The sequence below is a fragment of the Pyrus communis genome, chromosome 15, assembly GCF_041283825.1.
Source record: "Pyrus communis isolate YQ-2024b chromosome 15, ASM4128382v1, whole genome shotgun sequence".
In the NCBI taxonomy this organism is placed as follows: Eukaryota; Viridiplantae; Streptophyta; class Magnoliopsida; order Rosales; family Rosaceae; genus Pyrus; species Pyrus communis.
In genome coordinates this window covers 26,680,070-26,701,378 of record NC_142579.1, presented here as the reverse complement: position 1 = coordinate 26,701,378, position 21,309 = coordinate 26,680,070, and the positions used below count along the sequence as shown (strand labels likewise).

At 38.4% G+C, this 21,309-nt stretch overlaps 2 protein-coding genes, 1 long non-coding RNA gene, 1 other non-coding gene and 1 pseudogene across 5 annotated transcripts; 1 reads left to right on the top strand and 4 right to left on the bottom strand.

Moving 5' to 3' along the window:
• Nucleotides 1-1,174: 1,174 nt before the first annotated feature.
• Nucleotides 1,175-1,245, bottom strand: TRNAG-GCC (transfer RNA glycine (anticodon GCC)). The gene has a single exon. It is a non-coding gene; the product is annotated as a tRNA-Gly (tRNA).
• A 1,201-nt stretch (nucleotides 1,246-2,446) lies between these two features.
• LOC148690800 (uncharacterized) lies at nucleotides 2,447-4,117 on the bottom strand (annotated as a pseudogene).
• A 3,823-nt stretch (nucleotides 4,118-7,940) lies between these two features.
• On the bottom strand, nucleotides 7,941-9,673 carry LOC137719826 (Leucine-rich repeat (LRR) family protein). Its single transcript, XM_068458836.2, has one exon. The coding sequence runs from the start codon at nucleotides 9,311-9,313 to the stop codon at nucleotides 8,024-8,026; it is 1,290 nt and encodes a 429-aa protein (XP_068314937.2). The 5' UTR covers nucleotides 9,314-9,673; the 3' UTR covers nucleotides 7,941-8,023.
• Nucleotides 9,674-10,989: 1,316 nt separating this feature from the next.
• Nucleotides 10,990-15,838, top strand: LOC148690799 (uncharacterized). Its single transcript, XR_015956747.1, has 5 exons — nucleotides 10,990-11,271; nucleotides 12,292-12,359; nucleotides 12,906-15,234; nucleotides 15,318-15,448; nucleotides 15,558-15,838. It is a non-coding gene; the product is annotated as an uncharacterized LOC148690799 (long non-coding RNA).
• A 533-nt stretch (nucleotides 15,839-16,371) lies between these two features.
• LOC137745114 (uncharacterized) lies at nucleotides 16,372-20,931 on the bottom strand. 2 transcript variants are annotated; one of them, XM_068484999.2, is made up of 8 exons: nucleotides 20,439-20,931; nucleotides 18,530-20,242; nucleotides 18,259-18,444; nucleotides 18,108-18,162; nucleotides 17,717-17,865; nucleotides 17,547-17,633; nucleotides 16,893-17,021; nucleotides 16,372-16,775 (listed from the first exon to the last, which is right to left on the bottom strand). In XM_068484999.2, the coding sequence occupies exons 1-8, from the start codon at nucleotides 20,505-20,507 to the stop codon at nucleotides 16,650-16,652; spliced, it is 2,514 nt and encodes an 837-aa protein (XP_068341100.2). In that variant the 5' UTR covers nucleotides 20,508-20,931; the 3' UTR covers nucleotides 16,372-16,649. The 2 variants fall into 2 exon arrangements, with proteins under 2 accessions (XP_068341100.2, XP_068341108.2); XM_068485007.2 differs by having other exon boundaries at nucleotides 18,566-20,242; nucleotides 20,439-20,900.
• Between the last annotated feature and the right edge of the window lie 378 nt (nucleotides 20,932-21,309).

Genomic DNA, 21,309 nt, shown 5'->3' with positions numbered 1-21,309 from the left:
TGAAATCTGTCTTACTTTTTTAAATCCCAAAATAATATTTCCAGTTCTCTGTTGGTAAAACAAATTTTATGGTTTCAATTGGTACAACAAATTTCAAGGATGAAGCCTAACTTCGGGTTTTGACTTGGAGTGATGTATGAAGATTGATTAATTTATACGCATGAAACTGCTAACACAGGCCTTCGGAGGATGAGACCGGACTATGTCTTTAGGTCCGCGGTTCTTTGAGTTACGGTCTAACAAATCTCGAATTCATATCCAAGATCAGTGGGATTTTGAAACCTAACCTTCGACATAGGCTTCCAAGTCACCGTTTTTAGCCCTCTAAAAATGTAGTTTTAAGGAATAGTGCCGAGTTATAATTTTTTATCTCAATTTTTATACCAGGTAGTTGAAGAAAGTTGAGGTTTCACTAGATAACCTGCTTTGATATTATGAAGAAAGTTGAGGTTCCACCATAAAATCAATTGACAATATAAAGAGTAGCTAGTTCTCCAAATATATAAAGAGTAGTTCAACCTCTTATAAGCCCATGCAAAGTTGCTTCTCTTATCAATGTAAGACTCATTCTCAACACTAGCAACTTGCTTTTGAACGTGGGAAGGCTCCATGACCAATGATGGCCCAAAATACCAACCGGGCTACAAATAGCAAGCCATCTGGCGATTTGATCTTGAAATCTTTTTTGGAGATTCATTTTGGCCCTCTATTACAGACAAATTTTTTTTTTTTTTATGAAAGTGAGCTATTTCCAGACCTTTGGCACTCCATGATGTTTTCTTATTGATTGTCGCCATTTGATATTGTGTTACAAAGGTCCTTGCATGCTTTTATCCTTTTAGAAAAGCGACCGTAAATTTGCTTCTCCTAACCAAGAAAAGGGAGGGGGTCATTATGACTGAAAAGTGAGTTTAAATTTCTAATATCAGGCTATCAGCAGCAGCACTTTTTATCAGGCTATCAGCAAAAGCACTTTTAAGACTGTTATCTGGTGGTTGAGTGGTAGTGGTGGTAGGAATTTAGATGCTTAAGGATGGATGTAATGTGAGATCGATGTAAGCCTCGATATCATATGTGTATATAGTAGCACGGTTAATCCAAACTCAGTTATGAAATAGGCATGCAGTAAATTGCAAGGAAAAGTAAATAAGAGCTCGAAGGGGAAAAAATAAGATGCACCAGCCGGGAATCGAACCCGGGTCTGTACCGTGGCAGGGTACTATTCTACCACTAGACCACTGGTGCCTGCTTGTCAACTTTCAGCCAAATAAATAATTATACACTTACCAACACGATCCATTTTAAGTTAGGCCATGAAGATTTAAATAATTAATTAGAAAAAAGTGTAAATTGAAACAATTTCAAAACCTTAAGGAGCAATACGAGAAAATTGAAATCTCATGACCCATTTTAAAAACCACCCTCAAACCTTAAGGGTATAAAATATAGTTAACCCAATTTGTTTTGTGAACCGTAAACTTTTTAATTAGCAACTCTCATTCTCCAATTCCAAATAATCAAGAGATGAAATTAATGGGAGGAGTGCAAAAGGTAGAAAGAAGAATGTCTCAGTGCCAATGAAAACATGTCATGTGGAAAAAACTTACATGTATCTATATTATTGACATGGAATGTCACGGTAACAGTGTGCTCGTGTTATATAAGTCATTCTTATATGAAAAAGTACTAGCTCTTTACCTTAACCAAACTTGTCTAACCCACAATTACCTATTCAAGTGCATGCTCGTTTGTCAATTATGAAACACCCCCACCTTGTAAAGGTGATGCATCCTCAAAACCAATGACAACTATTCTGTCTCATAATCATGGATACGGCATAAGCCAAGCACAAAAAACCAATTTCCAAACAACAAAACAAGCAGAAAAATCCAACAACCAATTTTTGTTTTACAAATCTCTTGAATTCTGAATGCTACTTTCATTTCTTTCCTTAGATTAGAGTAGGTATACAGACAGACTATATATATTTTTTATATTATCAACAAACACCTACTTCACATGGTGCTCCAATTTAGGGCTTGGAGCTTTATCATTAATCTTTGCTTGAAAGTTGAAACCCTAAATTTGTGGAGCATGCGGTGGAAATATAGCCGTTAGGACGTAGGATTGTAGTGTTGCTTCTCAAAGACTTGTACAAAACATGGTCTCAATCAATTTCCCAAGGCTCCCAACTTTCAATGTTAATTTTATCCTCTCGCTTGTGCTAGCCACACAATTTGCAAAATTAAATCTGACTCATGGATAGCTAGTCTGCCAGATGAATGTTTCAGAAGAATGTTTGAGTAAAAGATGACTGAAAAGTGAGTTTAACTAGTAGATTGGTGATGTTGTTACATTCCGAGTGTGCAATGACATAAGAATGAAGCCTTCCAAAAGTAATGTCTAAACTTTTAAATCCCAACTCTCAAATTCTCAAGCCAGAACTTCAAAAGTGATCACAAGGAGGAAATGGAGCTCCACACAAGCCAGGGTTATCTGTGAAATCGAAAACAGGAATAATGGCTTTGCGAGGAGGAATTTTCCCACTCGATCGAATAGTTTCTAGAAACATCGAATTCTTGAATGTCTTTCAAATTCAGCACCTCCTTTGGAATATTTCCACTCATGTTATTGCTTGAAGGAAAAAGTGTGGTAAGTTTTTGACATCTCCCACTGTGTCTCCATGGATTGGGCCGGTGAACATTGTAAGATGCAGATCAAGATCCATTAGGAGTGAAAGATTTCTGAATTCAGCTAGGATTGATGAGTGGAAACCATTGTTTGATAAGTTCAGAAATGAAAGGCTAGTCATGTTGCCTATCCGATGAGGTAACTTTCTAGTCCAGGAATTGCTTGATAAGTCAAATATGGAGACATATGATGAAGATAACCAACTCGGAAGCTGCCCTTCAATGCCGGTTCTTTCCAACAAGAGTCAAAAAAGTTTCAATCTTGCAAAAAAGCTTGGTACACTAACCAATCCCAAAGGATTAAATGAAAGGTCTAGAGTGTCTAGTCTTTGTAATTTTGCTAGCTGAGGTGGAATTTGACCAATGAATCGATTTTTCAACAAATCTAGTGTTTGTAGGTTAAGTAAATTGGAAAAACTTGAAGGAATCTTGCCTGTAAAATGATTGTTGGAGAAGAAAATGTCAGTGAGAATTGCAAGGTTCCTTCAAGGAATTTTCCTGAAAGTTTGTTATTCTTGAAAATGAGCCTTTCTATCTTTGGGAGCTGGCCTAGTGATGCTGGCAAAGCACATGCGAGCTTGTTTTGGGATAACTGACAAAACCGCAGAGAATTAAGCCCAGAAATCGAAGAAGGAATGCTTCCATTGAGCTGATTATGATTGAGATACATCATGACTAATTGCGAAAGTGCACCAATAGACTGAGGTAGTCTACCACTTATCCGATTTCCGGATAGATCAAGATATGTTAAGCTCTTAAGCTTGCCAGTGGAGACTGGAATGCTTCCGGATATATTGTTTCCATGTAGATCAAGCCTTGTTAGCAAAACCAACTTCCCAATTGAAGTTGGAATTGGCCCCGATAACCTATTTCTCTATAGGCCTAATTCCAAAAGTGAGCTCAAAGATCCAAAAACAGATGAAGGGACAACACCAAATATGTAATTATTACCAATATAGAGATTCTCCAATTTAAAAAGGTAGCGAAATGTCGTTGGTATCGAGCCAAATAACTTGTTTGAATCAAGGAAGAGATAAGTGTGGTGAGATAGCTCCCCAAATTTTGGTGGTATTGGACCCTTCAAGTCCTTGAGATTGCTGAGGTCAAGAAGTTGAAGAAACGATAAGTTGCCAAGATAAGGTCCCAGACATATATGTGTCGAACAAGAAGTCACTGCCCCAAACAAGCCTCGGCCGTGAGAGGTTGACAACCCTGCCAGAAGGGTCACACTTGATGCCTTCCCAAGCGGAGCAGCAGTCGGAGGATAGTGACCATGAATGGAGCAGTTTAGAAGGGTCCGAAATGATGTTGTGCTTGAAATGGAGAAGTGCTTGTTTATCTACTAAATGGCATGCTTTGGAGACAAGGAGTGAGAAGAGTTGTGAGAGAAAGAGGACTAGGGTTTTGTTGTGAACTGAGATCTTCATTTCTGATGGAAATGTGGAAATGTTAAAGCTAAAAAATCTTCACGCCTAATTACTCAAATGTTTGAGTATTTATTGAACAACGTATTCTTCAAGCAGCTGCAACACAAGAATTGTATAATTATTTAAATCTTCACAGTTCTAGCAGTATGCTTATTTGTCTCCTTCAATAAGCAATGTTCTTCATAATTAGTGGGAAGTGACTAGGATTGGATTGGTATTGATCATAAGTGGTTAAGTTTATACATTGAAGATGAAATTTAAGTAGAGTTTGTTTGATGAACTATTTGTACTACTGTTGACTCTAAAAATTAACTACCCAGCCTACGTGGCACGTAGGTCGAGTAATTAATAAACTAGCTACATCTTTCGGTTGTGTGTAGGGTGTGCCAACTTGTCGGCCAAGTTCGGCTAGGGAGTAAAATATGTTGATGTGGCGTTGGACGCACTGCTGACTTCATGATGTTGCGACTACGGCCGAGGAAGGAACACGTCTCGGCTTTCAGGTTCTAGAGCCTAAAGACAATGTTGCTAGTTCTGCGAAGTTCAATATCAAATTCGACTTTCAATGTGCTGAATGTAGTAACATGGTAACACCTCACTTCACCGAGAAGGCTGATGAGATGACCTTTACCAACAAGGACTCGAAAATCCTTGTCGACCGAGACTTAGATAGGTAATCAGTCGGCCGAAAAGCAGTGTTGTTTATCCAAACTGAAGGTGCTCATTGATTGGCTGATTCTACAGCTCCAATGTTGTTTATCCAAACTAAAGATGTCGCCAGTTGCCTTCATAGTGCTGTTTATCCAAATTGAAGATGTGTCGCCAGAAAAAAGAAAATAAAAATCTCAAGGTGTTTGAGAGGTTTCGCGTAGAGCGAGGGTTTGTGCAGGGCCGTTTGTATGTTGAATTGGAGATGACTTTATTTGTTGTCGTGCACCTTGTATTTATAGCATTCATATCTTTTGCTTTGCACGGCCAAATAATTTAGTAGAGTTCAACTGCAACTTTAACGCCTGAAACTGAAATTGATTCGTGTTTGAGTGCCAAGGCGTATCCTTCATATTGCTATCTGACTTTGCAAACAAAATAAAAGCCTATCTAGGCTTATCACATCACATAACATCAGAAGCCTAGCCTACCTAGGTTATTCCATCACCTTTAAACTCAACCATGCATGCATCCTGATCCCATCTAAATGAATTCCAAATTCATTTGTTTACTAATTATCACCGTACTTTAAATGGATAACAATCAGTTTGCAGCATACCACTTGAATCCATCAGTCAACCAAACTAATCCCATCCACACATTCACACGCCAAACACCCAAATCAACTTGAATTGTGCCGTCGTGTTTCCAGCATGGAGATATATATCTCAACCTTAAGAATAAATCACTAAAAGATAATTATCATAATATTATCCGTTAACAAAATTATCTTCACTTTTCTATCTAATGGTGTGAAACTATGCTCACTCAACGGCCTCGATTGCATGGAACGATGGTGTAAAATCGGGTCCAAACAACTACGCCTCGCATAAAAGATTGAAAATTATCTCTATACTGATTTTACCCCATACAAAAGTTAATGTAATTAGGCACCTGTGCCAAAATTTATCTCTACATCAAGGGATAAGCTTCATGTGATGATTGGCTAGCATTTATTGATCGAATAATGCTATTAAAATTATGAATGAGTTGTAAGAGAGAATTTATTTTGACCTAAACGTTCAAAACTCGGCCTCGTAAACCTATATAAACAAACACAAGATCGAATAATGTTGTGCTTGATTTGTAAAGCTTACTTATGATAGTCTGGCTCATGATAAGTATTGTGGCTTGGACTGTGTTGTGTGGATGATCATGATGCTTGTGGAGGCTTTGATCAAAGGAAAAGTGAAAAATGAAGAGTTAATGGTGCATATTTTCATTGTATTGCGCCCTTGTAAGTTGTAGCTAGGTACACTTACTGGTGGACTCTTACACAGTTACACTAGCACCCCAAGCAAACACAGTTACACTCAACCATTATTCGTGTTTTATAGTATGATAGCAATTAGTTGGCATGCCGCAAACTACTATAGCATTTTGTGTCAAAAATACAATATTATAAGTGTGGGAGACATGGTAAAAGGAATGCTTAATCACATTATTGATGTGTGTGTGTGTGTGTGTGTGGGAGGGATGTATGTGTGGGAGGGAGGGAGGGAGGGAGGGAGGGGATAGTGAAAGAAAACTAATGAAAAGAGTTTGAAAATTTTAATCCAAATGACAAAAAGATGTTGTAAGTGAATAGTACTAGAGTGACTTTTTAGAGTAAAAATATCATTTTCGTTAAAAGTATACAGTAATGAGAGTGTTTCGTTAAAACTCTCTAAAGTGAATGGTACGTAGAAACAGTAGTATAGAGAAGTGGTATAATTGATTAAGGGTTGATTTGATATTGTTATGCTTTGAAAAAAAAAACTGCTTCTGCTGTGCTGTGAGAATAAACTCATTTTTTCTGCTTCATGTTTTTATCTTTTTTTTACCCAAAATTGTGAAAATAAGTTGTTTTTAAGTGTTTACCAAACATATTTTTGAACTCAGCTTTTTTTTATACCTAATTTTTATAAAAATATCTCAGTATCAAATCAATACTAGACCTCCCGCCTCTAAAGTGGATAGTAAACAAATGAAACCACGTGAGTGTTAACGTTCCTTTGTCAGAGAAGCAACTGATTAGTTTACTAACGTCATAAACGTCATCTACCATCAGACAAGGACTTCCCCTCTCATTATTATTACCATTATATAACCAAATATTTCCTCAATTTCCCCACTTTCCGAAACTATAAAAAACTAAAAATAGAAATAAAACTACAAAAGAACTACACCAACAAAAAAAAAAAAAAAAAAAAAAAAAAAAACAATGCTTGGTTACTCAAAAAGTGAGTAGCAACTCCTACTCAAAATTATTCGTTACTAATTTATAAAACTTTGTGTTTATAATTAGAATCATTCATATTATAAATCACTCTGTAAAAACCGCTTCTGCAAAAAATCAATTAAAACTAAAGTCGTTTAGTAATTGAACTGTATAAAAACAAATGAACACAATTGGTAAAAGTATTACGAACCGTCCATGTTTGCCATAATAGATTGACTAAATGACCTTAACTTTAATTCATAGATGATCTTTACAATTTTTTACAGTGTGATTTATAGTATGAACGATTCTGATTATAAATACAAAACTCTATAATTCAAACATTAAGAGTTTTGAATAAGAATTTCTACTTAGAGTAGCCAATTATTGTTAAAAAAATGAAGGAAATTAGTAATAATTTATCATATTTGCACTCTTTATAGTTTAGGTCTTGTTTTTCTAAAAAAATTAAACTTTATTACTTTGAAGGTACAAATTATTACCGGCTACTCATTTCACATAACACGCAATAAGTAAGAATAATTCTTTAACTGTAATCTTCTATCCATGTTAAGAAGATTGAATTTTTTTTCATTAAAAAAAAAAAAAAAAAAAAAAAGGAGAGATGCTAATATATACTCTCTTCAAAGTAAAACTATTCATGAATTTTCTATCTTACATGTTTTATGAATAAAATTTTATAATGTGAACACAAAAATTAACGTTATACTGTGAAATAATAGATAATCTATAAAGAATCTCACTTTATCAACATGACATGAGTAAGTAAACAAACCAGTGAGCCAAGTAAGTGTTGCGTCAAAGTTAACCCGACTAATAGACCAAGAACTCGTAATCTCAGGGACTACAGTGTCGAACTTTCTAAAATAATAGAGACTAAACTGTTACTGAGAGTAAATTAGAAGAGTGGAAAATGAAATTAATCCAATATTATGTCATAATCTTACAATAATAATAACGTTAATTCATGTTCTTATTCATGGGATCATCGGGCCGAAGCTTCTACACTCATGAAACGATTTCTGATCGCCACCTTGACAAAAGAAGAAAACTCTCGGACACCTGTACAGGCAGTTATCCCCCAAACCCACATTCGCCGAACCCGGTTTTAACCGCAGCAGCGGACCCGGTATGGGTCCGAACAAGTAGTTCCCACCCAGCAGGAGCCTGTCGAACGCCGCGACTCCGGGGCCGGGCACCGCCACTTTGAATGCGTACTGGGTCGGAATCATACCCGTAAACTTATTGTTCTCCAGCGTCAAAGCCGAGAGCTTCGGCATCGCCGCCATAAACGGCGGCAGCATCCCCCTGAGGTCGTTGTTGCTTAGGTCTAGTGCAATGAGCTGGCTATGGGTGCCCGGAGAAAGAGAAACCGGAGATTGTACGGACGTGAATTGGTTGAAGGAGAGAGTGAGCTGCTGTAGCGACGGGTGGTTGAAGAGGTGGGCAGGGACGGCGCCGCCGAGGTGGTTGTGACTCAGGTCGAGCACTTGCAAAAAGCCCAACTGTTTGATGTTTTCCGGGATGCTTCCTTCTAAGCTGTTATTTCGCATGGAGATTTGGAGCAGAGATGGCGGAAAATTTATTGGGACGCCACCGGATATGGCGTTGTTGCTGACGTCCAAGTAGTAGAGGCTCTGGAGAGAAACCAATTCGGGAAACTCGCCGCCGAGCCGGTTCCCCTGAAGCTCAAGCCGCTTCAACTGCGCCAGGCCGTTCAAGCTCGGTGGGATTGCGCCGTCGAGGCGGTTGTTGTCGAGGAAAAGCTCCTGGAGGTTCGAAAGCGATCCAATTGAGCCGGGAATAGCGCCGGAGAACGAATTGCCGGAGAGACCGAGTCGACTCAGCCGTGTTAAGTTGGAGAGCGAGTCCGGGATCGATCCGGAGAAAAAGTTGTTGGAGAGGTCGAGCGTTTGTAAATACGGGAAGTTCCAGGATAGGGAGGAGAGCGAGCCGGAGTAAGCGGCCTGGTCAAGGGTGAGCTCGGTGAGCCGGCTGGCGGACGAGGAGTTGTCGACCGGTTCGCATCGGAAGCCACAGGTGAACCGGTCGCTGAAGAGGTTGTCGCAGGGGTCGAGGGTGAAGTCCCAGGAGCTGACGCACGAGCCGGGACTCACTGAATCGGGGTTGAGTGAGTTCTTGAACTCCCTGAGAGCTTCAATGTCGGCCCAGAAAGTCTTGGATTCTGCTAAAAGTTGCAGACTTGCAGCTGAAATTATCAAAAAAATCAGGGAGGACAGAGACAAATTGTGTATTTGAACACCCATTTGGTGGTTTTTGTTGAAATTTGATCAGTGCGAGTGGGGAGTGAGTAAAAGTATGGGGGTGGAGTTGCAGAAACAGGGGGAGGAAGGAGAGGTTGATCTGGACCGTTGGTTTGGAATCAGAAGTGGGAATTTTGATGTGGGCAAGGAAGAAAAGTACTTGTGAGGAAAGCGCTTATGCTGGCTTTTCGTATTGGGAATCAGACAGAGTTCAGAGATGTTTATATGGGAGTGGCCTCACGGGTCAGTTGTCAGAGAGAGAGAGAGAGATTGAGATTGGTGCTAGTATTGTTGGATTAGAGTATTGACTGTTGAAGTATATAGTGACGTGTGTTGGTTGGGCCGAAGCAGCTGCTGCTACTTGCTAGTGTTGACTGTTGAGCTGTCTTTGGTATTTATGCATGAGAATGACGATCGTAGAATGAGTTTAACGTTACATGATGTTCAAATTCATTAGTACAATATTATATATAAAGTTGAAGTAAAAGATAAAGCAAAGGTTCTTGAGGTCGTTATCACCCACTTCTACATCAACAGCCCGTACTCATGACAGATTTTTGTCAGGTATTCAAGCGCTACTCAACAATTCATATGTCATAGTACACATACAGAAGATGATTTATTTTTTCGCGTTCCTCTACTAATATTGTCATATGCGAAATATTCGTTTAGATTCCAGGCAATTTGAAAAATTTCTCCATACTCATCCACTAAGGCTACAATTGATACTATTACTATAATGTTTTATTTACATAAAAATACTTAGCTTCTTCTATGCATTGAGTTGTTCTTCCATGTAATACTTTGTATATTAAAGATAGTCTCCTGTGATTGTAAAGAGACATTATTGTGAACATGTCAAACTGTAATTTACGGTCAACAAGAAGGCGAAATTGTGTATTTGAGATAATAAGCGGCTACGTTAAGATAAATTATATCTCAAATAAATTATAGTCTGAGATAATACCCTCTATATGCCAATATGCTTTGGTTGATGCCCTCCTAGCTCTCAATCGAATAGGATCCTTTTCCTTTATTTCTCTATAAGCCACTACAAAATGGCATCTTTACAAAAGCAAAAACCAGTTCTTGATTGCAATCACAAAAAAAGACAAAGATAAAAATAAAGGTGGGTAGGTGGCCATTTGATTCAGTTGTTACAGAGAGCCTCCGAGGTGGTGGGCGATTACCGATTAGAGTAACCCATCACTAACGTCAAATCGAGTCGTTGTTGAAGCACTTTTATCATAAGTGCGTATTAGATGAGCTAACAAACTTGAAACACAGCAAACTTCTCCCAAAGGCAAACCCATTTCCGTTATGCAGATTCGCGTCTGGTAGTTTCCAACTCTCAACCACCGCTCGGGAACATTGTTTAGAAATCATACTATGAATTAGGGGTGGGCAAACGGGTAGCGGAACCGCGGGTCGGGGCAGGTACGGCCCGGTTCCAAATGTTTTAGAAAATAAACAAGCGGGGCCCATGTCATTTACAGGGTGGGCCGGTTCCTAAACCCTACAAAAACGGGGCCCATGACCGACCCGTTTCTAATTATAATCAACGGTTGAGATTGAATGATAAGATTGAATGATAACTTATCATTCAATCTGAACCGTTAGTTTGTACCCTAGTCTCACACTCTCACCACGGTCTCACTCACAGACTCACTCACTCACTCACTCACTAACTCACTCCCACCTCTCCTCCACCATCCGTCACTCGACTCACTCTCTCGACTCCCTCGACTCCCTCGACGCCGCGACCAACACAACCCATCCAGCCATCCTTCGACCTCGACAACATCCCAATTCCCAGGACACAGAGAACCCCTAGCTCCCATAACCTCGATTCTCTCCTCTTCGACAACACCACCGCCATCACGACCACCATCACGACCCCCATCACCGACGTCGAGGACACTGTGCGACCAACCTAGATTCTTTTACTTGCCCGGCTACCGGTAAGTCTACTTCTTCGAAAATTGAACTGCTACCAGCCTATGTGGATTTGTTAGGTTAGGATTGTGGATATGTTAGGATGGGATTGTGGATCTGTTAAGATGGTATTGAACTGCTACTAGCCTATGGGTGAAGGAATTGTGGATTTGTTAGGATGGGAGTGAGATTTGGGATTTGTGTTGGGATGTGTTTGGTTATTGATGATGAAACCCTAGAAACGAAAAGCTAGGTCAGTTGGTTGCAACTGGGATTGGGATTTCAATCTGAGTAGGCAATTTTGAATTTAATTGATCAAAAACTGCGTTTTCTGATTTGGGTTTTTTTCTTCTTCTTGTTTTTGTTAGGGTTTCACGTATGGTTATTCTGCTAGGTTCAACATTTCATGCTTTCTGTCACTTGAATGTTGTTACAATTATGAAACAAATTCAGTTGTGTAAAAGAAGCCACAATCAGAAAGACTTAAATCAGTCACAGTAGATTTCTTTTCTTAACAAAAATGATATAATTCCAGAGATAAATAATAGCACAAATAAATAGCACATCATCTTGAAATATAACAATGGATATTTGATTAATATAGTGAACAATCTTGTGATACCTACGAACTACGAAGCATATATACGAATATGGTTACGGTGTGATACAAATTAATGTTAGTGCGTAATGTTTTACTGTGATCCACTTAAAGGTCTGATTAGTTATGCATATATAGCAACTGTTTGATAAGTTTGGCATATGAATAACGATATCCACATGAGCTATGCACTAAATAAGAGTATAAGACCACAAATGTGGCACATTCATGTACTAATCATAATGTACAATTGTCAATGTGGAGACTCCTAAATTGTTTGTTTCATGTTTATACTATCCAAGCCTTCATGAACTACGATCTTGTTTCTAAAAGACTACAAACTCAAAAGTTGAAGAATAAAACAATTGGAAAGAGGTTGCAGTCTGTTGCATACTTGCTCTTTAACTGTATTTAAGCTTGCCTCAATTGTATCACTTTTTTTTTTCAGGGCACGAGTGCTCCTTAACAGCTCGATACAAAGATATCGTATCTCAAGTGCTGGACACATATCCGCTGGTGATTCATCACTTATAACAGCTCTGTACAAAGTTTCGCTACCCTTACCTGTTACATACTTATAGCTTGTAGTTGTACTTACACCCGTTGCTATTTATGAACTTTTGTTTAATAATAAATTTGTACTTACAGCTTGGTATAAGTTGCTACTAGGTTATGTTTGATGCATTTGAAATGCTATTCATTTATCTTGAAGAGTGGTTAGTAGGTCAATTCCATTATTCTGTGGTTGGATATATATATATGTGTGTGCGCGCGCACGCGTGCGTGTGTAGTTTTGAATTTGTGCAGTTTTTGAATCTGTGTAAAAATGCAGTTTTTGAATCTGTGCAGTTTTGTGCAGTTTTTGCTTCTTCTATGTTGTGCATTTCTGCGTGTTGTGCATTTATGTGTTGTGTGCTAAGTTTAGCTGTGTGTGTTTTGATTACTATATGGTGGGAAAACAGTGAATGTGCTTCTTCTTTGTTTTGATTATTAATTGGTGTGCATATTTTGAAATATCTTTATTTGATTAATGAATATACTTTCATTATTTAATTTTTACAGATTTTTACATAATGTTTCAATCTCAAAGCCAAAGTGCCCCTAGTATTAATGTAGCATCATCTACGGCTACATCACCATCACCATGTCTTCCACAACCACCAACACAAGCACAACCCACACAGTCAAAATCATCAATGCCTCCCCCAAAACCCTCCTCCTCCAGAAAAAGAAAAGCACCACCTATTCCAAAGACAAAACAACCAACTCTATTAGCTACACTAGAGAGATCTTCTTCTGAAAGATCTTGGGTTTGGGATCATATCACTAAGTGTACCGTCTCGGAAATACAAGAAGTAGAAAATGATGGAAAGAAAGAGATGGCGGAGGTACAAGTATTGAAGGCTAAGAGTAACCATTGTAAGTCCCTTTTTGCATGTGATACTAGTGGGGGGTGGAACTAGTACTTACATTAAACATATCAATAAACATTGCAATTCATATAAACCAACTGATGAGTTGCAAAAGGTTCTAGGCAGTTCTGGACCTTCTGGGGACGTTAAAAACATGGTTGTTGCTAAAGGTGGAGCTAAGAAGAGGCAGTGGAAGGTATTGTTGAGTATATTGTGATTGACGAGGTAGCTTTTAGTTGTGTGGAAAGTGAGGGGTTTAGGCGGATGATGTGGAAAGTTTAGCCTAAATTGCATGTTCTATCTCTGTGAACTATTGTGAGGAATTTATTCACTATGTATGATACCGTGAAAGATCCGTTAAAAAGGGAGATACACAAGCATAGAATGAGCTTGACTTCTGATACATTGACAAGTGTGCAAAATTTGAACTACATGGTGCTAATTGCTCATTTTGTGGATGATGAATGGAATATGCACAAAAGGATTCTAAACTTTTATTTGATTTCAAGTCATGAAGGCAAATAAATAGGGAAGATGATTAAGCAATGTTTGGTTAAGTGGGAGATTGAAAATGTGATGTGTATCTCAGTTGACAATGCATCGGCTAATAAGGTGGCAATTGAGTATATTGTTCGTAAAATGCAGAAATGGCCTAATACTAAAATGATTATGAATAGCAAGTTTATGCATGTGAGGTGCTTAGCTCATATTATCAACTTGGTAGTGAAAGATGGGTTGAAAAGATTGGATACAAGTGTGGATGCTCTTAGAAATGCCGTGCGGTTTGTGAGATCAAGTCCCTGAAGGTTTAGTTATTTCAAGAAATGTTTGGAGAATGAGAAGTTGGATAGTAGGGGTCTAGTTGTTATGGATGTGCCTACTAGGTGGAATAACACATACATAATGCTAGAATCTTGCTTGAAGTTTAAAAAAGCATTTGAAAGGATGTACGAAGATGATAAAGCCAATATACACTCCACCTATTTCAGGGAAAAGGTGCTTAATGATGAAGTAGAAGAAGTGGCGTGTAAAGGGAGGGTTGGACCACCTAAGGAGGAAGATTGGGATGGTGCAGAAATGTTTGTGAAATTTTTGAAGGCCTTCTATCTTGTAACTTTGAAAGTTAGTGCAAGTAAGTATCCCATCTAATACAGCTGTTCATGATGTCATTACTGTGGAGAACGAGATTGAAAAGCTTTTTTTGCCTGAATATATGCAAACTGGAGGAACTGTAGAGTTGGTGCTACGTGATATGACAATGAGCATGAGAGCCAAACATCGAAAGTATTTTGGTTTAATTGAGTCCCTTAGTCAAATATTTGTAGTTGCCCTTGTCTTAGACCCAAGGTTCAAATTGAGACACTACATGCACTTGTGTAGAAAGCAATTATAGCTTCCTGAAGAAGAGATTGAACAGAAAAGTAATGAAGTGAAGACATTGTTGAAGGCGATGTGTGATGAATATGCTCACCAAGTTTTCGGTTCACAAACACAACAAAAGGGTAAAAAAGATTTAGTTGTTGACACTTCTTGTTCAAGGGTAAAACAATCATCTTCTAGTGTAGCAATAGAAAATCCAATGATATTTAGTCAAATGATGGATGATTGGGAGAAGGAACTAGAAGACACCGAGGATATTACGCTTGCACATGAGGTGGATAGGTATCTCCTTGACACTCTAGAGAAAGCACCACATGGTTCACCATTTGACGTTTTGAAATGGTGGAAGTTGAAAGGGAGGAGCACATACACTTGCTTTGATAGCGAAAGATGTGTTGCGAATTCAAGTGTCAATAGTTGCCAGTGAGAGTGCATTTAGTGCAGGAAAGAGAGTAATTGACCCTTTAGATCATCTCTCCTTCCTCAAACAATGGAGTCATTGATATGCCTCCAAAACTGGTTAAGAAGTTAACCAATTAGCAACATTGAGTATGAAGCAAGTCCGGCGGAGCTCGAATTTTATCAAGAGTGTGAAGAAGGTAATTATTTTGTTTTGTATAGTTTGGTTTATAACTTTATATTAATTGGTTTACAATTAATGTGCTTGTGTTCTTTGTTGTAGAATATAAAAGAAGAAGAGCAGCAGCAAATACTATATCTACAACTACAACTACAAGTTCAACAATCTCACTAAGTGTTCCTGAAATTAAAGCTCCTCAAACAACTCGAATGAATAAAGGAAAAAGAATTGCGGTAATATTTTAAACTCAAATGAATAAACTTTAAATTTCAATGATTCAATGAGGATAATATGATGTTGGACATTAAAAATGTCATGTTTATATTCTATTTTTCCTTACAGATTCAATGAGGAATGGTGTTGGAACGTGGACGTTGGATGTGGTTTGATTTTAGTTAATCTATGTATTTGGAGTCTTGGACGATGTGTTGTTATTTTGGACGATGTCATATAATATTGTTATTTTGGACTTTCAGAATTTGGATATGTTGTTATTTTGGACGTTGGTAGTGCCGTGGTAGAATCATAGAATATGTGCAATTGCCATTTGTGCAATTGCTACAGTTTGTGGTTTGCAGTATGTGTAAATTGCAATAATCTCATATAACCAACATAATCTGCAGCAGTGATCTTTCCTTTTACCAAAAGCCAACTTTATCAGCAAGAACTGTTAAAGTTGAACATGTACAGTTGTGCACCAGAAGATGGCTGCAATATATTATATATAGCTAATAGCTTTAAATTTTTGTAGGACGAATATTGGGCTCCTCAAGATTTCAAGAGGCTATTATCGAACAATGCTTGAATCTGTGCCGGTGTAATGGTGCAATGTAACGTTTGAAACTGAATTTGTGCTGCTGTAATTGTTTTTTCCTAAACCAAAAAAATAAAAAATAAAAAAGGGAACTGTAGACCCGGCCTGTGCCCAGCCCTACTATGAATTGAGATACACATCTACGAACTGGGTTCATGTCGTAGCAGTCGTATTTCGGTGTGGTTAGTATAATCACACACAGTAAATGTCTGTTAGACTAAAACAAAAAACTATAACCCGATCTCCTTTTCGTTGGGAGAGATCACGAGTTCAAATATGATGGACGACAATTGTTGAAAAAGAGAGAAATAATAACATGGCCAAAATGGGAAAGATAAAAAGTTGAGATAATTAAGGGAGCTGGTTAGTTACTGTTAGCAATGGTTACACTATAAACTGATATTTATTTTTATTTTGTACTACAATTTTTCGTAATTCGGGCTGAAGAACTAACTAGTTTAAAAAAATTGAAACATGTAAAATAAAAAATGCCTGTACATTCTATAATCAGGCAGGGTTAAGATGCTCCTATTTAATAATAATCGAAGTATAACTGACCAAAGCATAGTCCATTCGAAAAGAATTGGAACAGGAAGGGCACCTTTCATATTATTTTGCACTTATGGACCTCCCTCGGGCGACCGTTCCAACTTGGTGTACTTATCCTCGCTTTCTTGGCCGATTCTTCCCAGATACTGCCTCACAGATTTGTGATTCGTCTCAAAATTAAAATACATTTCCCTAATCTGCAGATTGTCATTAACAATGAATTAGTTGGGGTGAATAGTAAATTAGTAGGAGCAAGCACTACTGAGGGAAAGGCCGAAACAAGAATGGTAGAGCAGACAGAGAAACCTATTTACCTCAATCAAATTACTTGAACCAAGACTAACAAGTTGTCCGGTAGCAACTTCTTCTCCATTCAAATAAATTGAACTCTTGCCGAGATTCTTCAAAGAGAAAGAACCGTCTCCTTCCATCTTTATAAGAGCCTAGAGGTAATTAACAATAGACATTAAAAATCATAGCCAAAATTTCTTGAAATGAATTTAATAACAGAAAAACAAGCGATTAACAATTACTCCTCCTACCCTGCTGCAAAGGCAAATTTATATAGACAATGACCAAAGTCCAGTTTCCGGGTTGGACATTAAAAGCTAACATCGATAAGATAAAGAAGGTTTTAGCACATAAACAGATTTTAATCTACAATCTCATCCCTTTGTAATTCCATAAACAGTTTTTCACACTCCCTTTGCACTCCTTGTTTCTTATGCTCCGGTTCTCCTTTTGTTTATTCAATTACCCAGAGAACAAAACTTAGAGGGAGGAGCATGAACGGATAAAATCGGTGCCCCCTCACAATTTAATGTATCATTTGTTGAAAAACTCAAGAACCAATTAATATGACACCTTAATCCCATCCTACAAGTTGAGCCAAATATTATATCAAAGAGCAAGTAAGGGACAAAAAATTCCTGGAAACAATCATATTAGGACGGAAAAATAAGTCCCACCTGCCGCCGAGATATTTTGTTATGTAGCCCTTCCTTTCCCAAGTCAATATCAACTTCGTTATCTTCTGTTGATCTGCCAATTATTACCTACATGGTAGGAAGAAGTTGCAACAGCTCTGCATAGGAGTTGCATGAATCTGAATCGGAACTTTAAAATACAAAAAACATACCTCAGTTTTCTTAATGTACTTCTTTATATGGTTACCATACAATACCGCGAGTGCACCTTTAGATGCAAGGGTTCTTTGCATAGAGGATCGTGCACATTGTTCAAACCTTATGATGTTCCTTTTAGAATCCTCATTTTGATACTCTAAGACTGCAAATACCACAGAAAAAATTGAAAAAAAAAGACACACACAGTGTATCGACCATAATGCCAGACATTCTTTGACTGCCACATATAAGGCTGAACTCTTTTCTCACATTTGGCAGATGGTTTACAATGGAAGGCAGCTATTGTAAACTTTTTAACACTTATTAAACATCTAATCTTTTAAATGTATACATTTAAATAATTTCTGAAAATAAATATAATAAAAAAGAGCTCAGAGGAGTTACCTTCACTGCTGATGTATGAATCCTGATCCAGTGGACATAAATCCATCTCAAGTATCTGAAAATAACATAAGTTAGGGAGGTAGATCCTAGAAATGAACTAAGTGGAAGATTACAGAAAAACTCGCAAATGAACAAAACTATTAATGCTTGCCATCGCTTCGATATCAGAAAAACAAGGAATGTCAGCATCATCATCATCAACATCATCATCAGATTCTTCCTCAGATTCTTCATGATCTAGTGCTGCTGGGTTGGCTTCTGGTTCTGGGAGAGTTGTAGAACCTGGCTCTGCGAATAAGGGTGCAAGTTCTGCAATTGTAAATGGAGCTTCTAATCCCTGTTCACAACAATCAGCTTTAGTAATAGATATTTACAAGGGCAACCAAGAAATTTATGAAGGGACTGCAGTAAAATATAATAACCTCTTCTTTGAACACTCGATTGGTGATAGACTTAACTGGTGCATGTGCTGATCTGCTTTGGCTTTGGTCGGCAATGACAGTTTTATCATGTTTGGAGATTGAAGCTACACAGTTACTATCACCAAATGGAGCTTTAACTCCAAAAGAACCAAGTGCATGGTTGGGGCTGTTTTCTGTACTTGTGTCGTATCCTACCATCCGGGGAACCTTAAACGGTCGTGTGGGATCTTCTTCTTTCCTTTGTTGATCGCAATTCCTTTTTCCCGTAGAGGAAGCCAACTCATGAGCTCCTTTTAAGGTTGGTTGCACCACAGCATGAACAGTTGCAGCAGATGGGAATATATCATCATTGCATGGGATTTCAGGGTCCTCAGTATTCAATGTGCAAATCATCTCTTCATGATTATGTTCAGGAGTAAGAGGATGTGGCACTGATGTAGATGCTGTCATATTGGCTTCGGAACAAGAGATAACATGCTGATCATCTGGGTCAGAGTGAGACGGTTCAGAAGCAACATCCATCTCAGCAGCCTGCACATTGTCTGTAACAGCTTGGCATGAATCTGAAACCAACTTTGGGGGCTGACAAAAGTTGGGTGCATCATTTTCATGAACATCTTTGGTCTCGCTCAACAGAGTTGGATTCAGGTTTTCAGAAGAGAACTTATCTATTGACTCCTTGCCATTTACATCCATGAAGTCAAGCTCATCATTCGCAAGGTATATTTCTGCATAATCACCTCCGGAAATCGTGACAGACCTAATCAGTTCATCATTTAACAATTCCTCAGAATGGACGACTTCGTATTGAGGTGAACCAATATTATCCACATCCATATCATCAGTAACTGCCAATGTCTTTCGGGCACCCTCACCATTAACCCCCATGCTGACATCCATGGGCATTTCAGGTGCCGGTACATCCTCAATCGTTTTCCAAAGAGGCTCATCTATTGATGCATGGGATGGCCCTATATCTTCCGCATCTGAGGCATTCCCAAAATCAATTCCATCATCTCGGTGAGTAGGCAGATCATGACAAGCATTATCATGGCAAAAAGCATTCTCTCCTAATCCGCTACCTTGCAATAACGAAACCTGTTCAACAAATCCATTCGAGCACCCTTCCCCCACAACTCCTTCCACCCCAAGATTTGCAATCGAAACACACTCTCCACCTCCCTCCATCCCATGGTTTCCAATCGAAACACACTCTCCACCTCCCTCGACCCCATGATTTCCATTCGAAACACACTCTCCACCACGAAATGCATGAGTGGCATTGCCGTTATCCACATCACAGTCCAAAAACACGGGCTGATTATGATCTCCAACCCCAAAATTTTCCTCTAAAGCCTTGCCATCATCAACATCCGGCCCAAAAAGAAAATTACGATCGAAAAACTCCTTCTGATAAGAATCGTGATCAACGGAATTAACAGCGCACCGTTTCCTCTCTATCTTCCGCATAGCATAGTAATGCTTTCGTATGCTATTGGATTTTCGATTCAAACCCCTAGAAAGAGTGAATCTACTAGCCTTGGACGCTGAGTTGGAATTGCAACCTTCCAATTCCACCAACCGAGCCGACGCCTCCGCAGAGACATCGGCGTCATAGAGGAGCGAGTACCACCGATCCCGCAACTCTCCGATCGTGAATTTGCGCGAAAATCGTACCGCGCCTCTGGCAAGTGCTTCCAGAGAAGCACCCGTCTGTAATCGTTAAAAGCACCAAACAGATTTTCAACTATCAATTCTAACGATCACTCCATAAAAATAAATAAATAATAAAAATTATAAAACCAGACACAGCGTACAAGAGGATGATAGCTTTAAATGGCAGTAACGGCAATAACTGAAAAGTTCAAGGACTGAAAAGGAAATTGCGTAGAAAATTGCAGAGGATTACCTCCATGGCGTCCTTCAAGCGGAGGTCGTCTTCCGGGATCCACGGAAGAGGCGAAGCCACTGCTTCCATGTGAATTCGAAGCCTCTGAAATCGTTCCGAAATTCAAATTCAAAGTTAAGTTCCAAAATTTTCAAAATTTGTTGGAGATCTCTGCTAATTCGAAGCTGTGAGAGTTGTGAATTCTCTGACAGTGGTGGTGGAGTGGCAGAGAGTGGCGAGTTACTGGGTTCGACCGAGTCGGGCGAGTGGGAAGAGCGCCAGCAGTGAAAAGGTACCGACTGAGTTGTCTCACTTTGCAAACACGCGCGCAACTGTTTATGTACTCGCTCGCTAGCTCGCTGAGTTAAGCTGCGCGATTCGCGTTTTGAGATTTGATTTGGCTTGCGTTTTGGGTAGACTGGTATTGCCCCCTTTTTTCATTTTTTTATTTTTTTATTTTTTGTATTTTCAAACATTGCTATTGTTGTTTTGTGAGCGTAATCAGTTTTGGAATAAATTTGTTCAATATTTAGTAAAATATATTTGGTTTATAAAACTGCAATAATTATAGACCTAAAATGACATTGATTTTACTTTTATTTTTTTCTCTACCTCTATATATATATATATATATAGTGAGAACAAAGTCTGAAAAAATGGATCAATTGTTGAATTCGTTTCAATTGACAGATTTAATCCTGTATAAATATTAGAAAGGGCAGAAACCCCATCTCTGCAAACATGAATAGATATATCTTTATTTTACAATTATTCACGAAAATTTTTATCTTCATCACTAGCCACTGCGAAGGATTTGTCTTTAATGAAAGTATTCTATTTTTAGAGTTAATTTTTTTTATAATTTAAATTGAATGTAAAACTATGATATTTG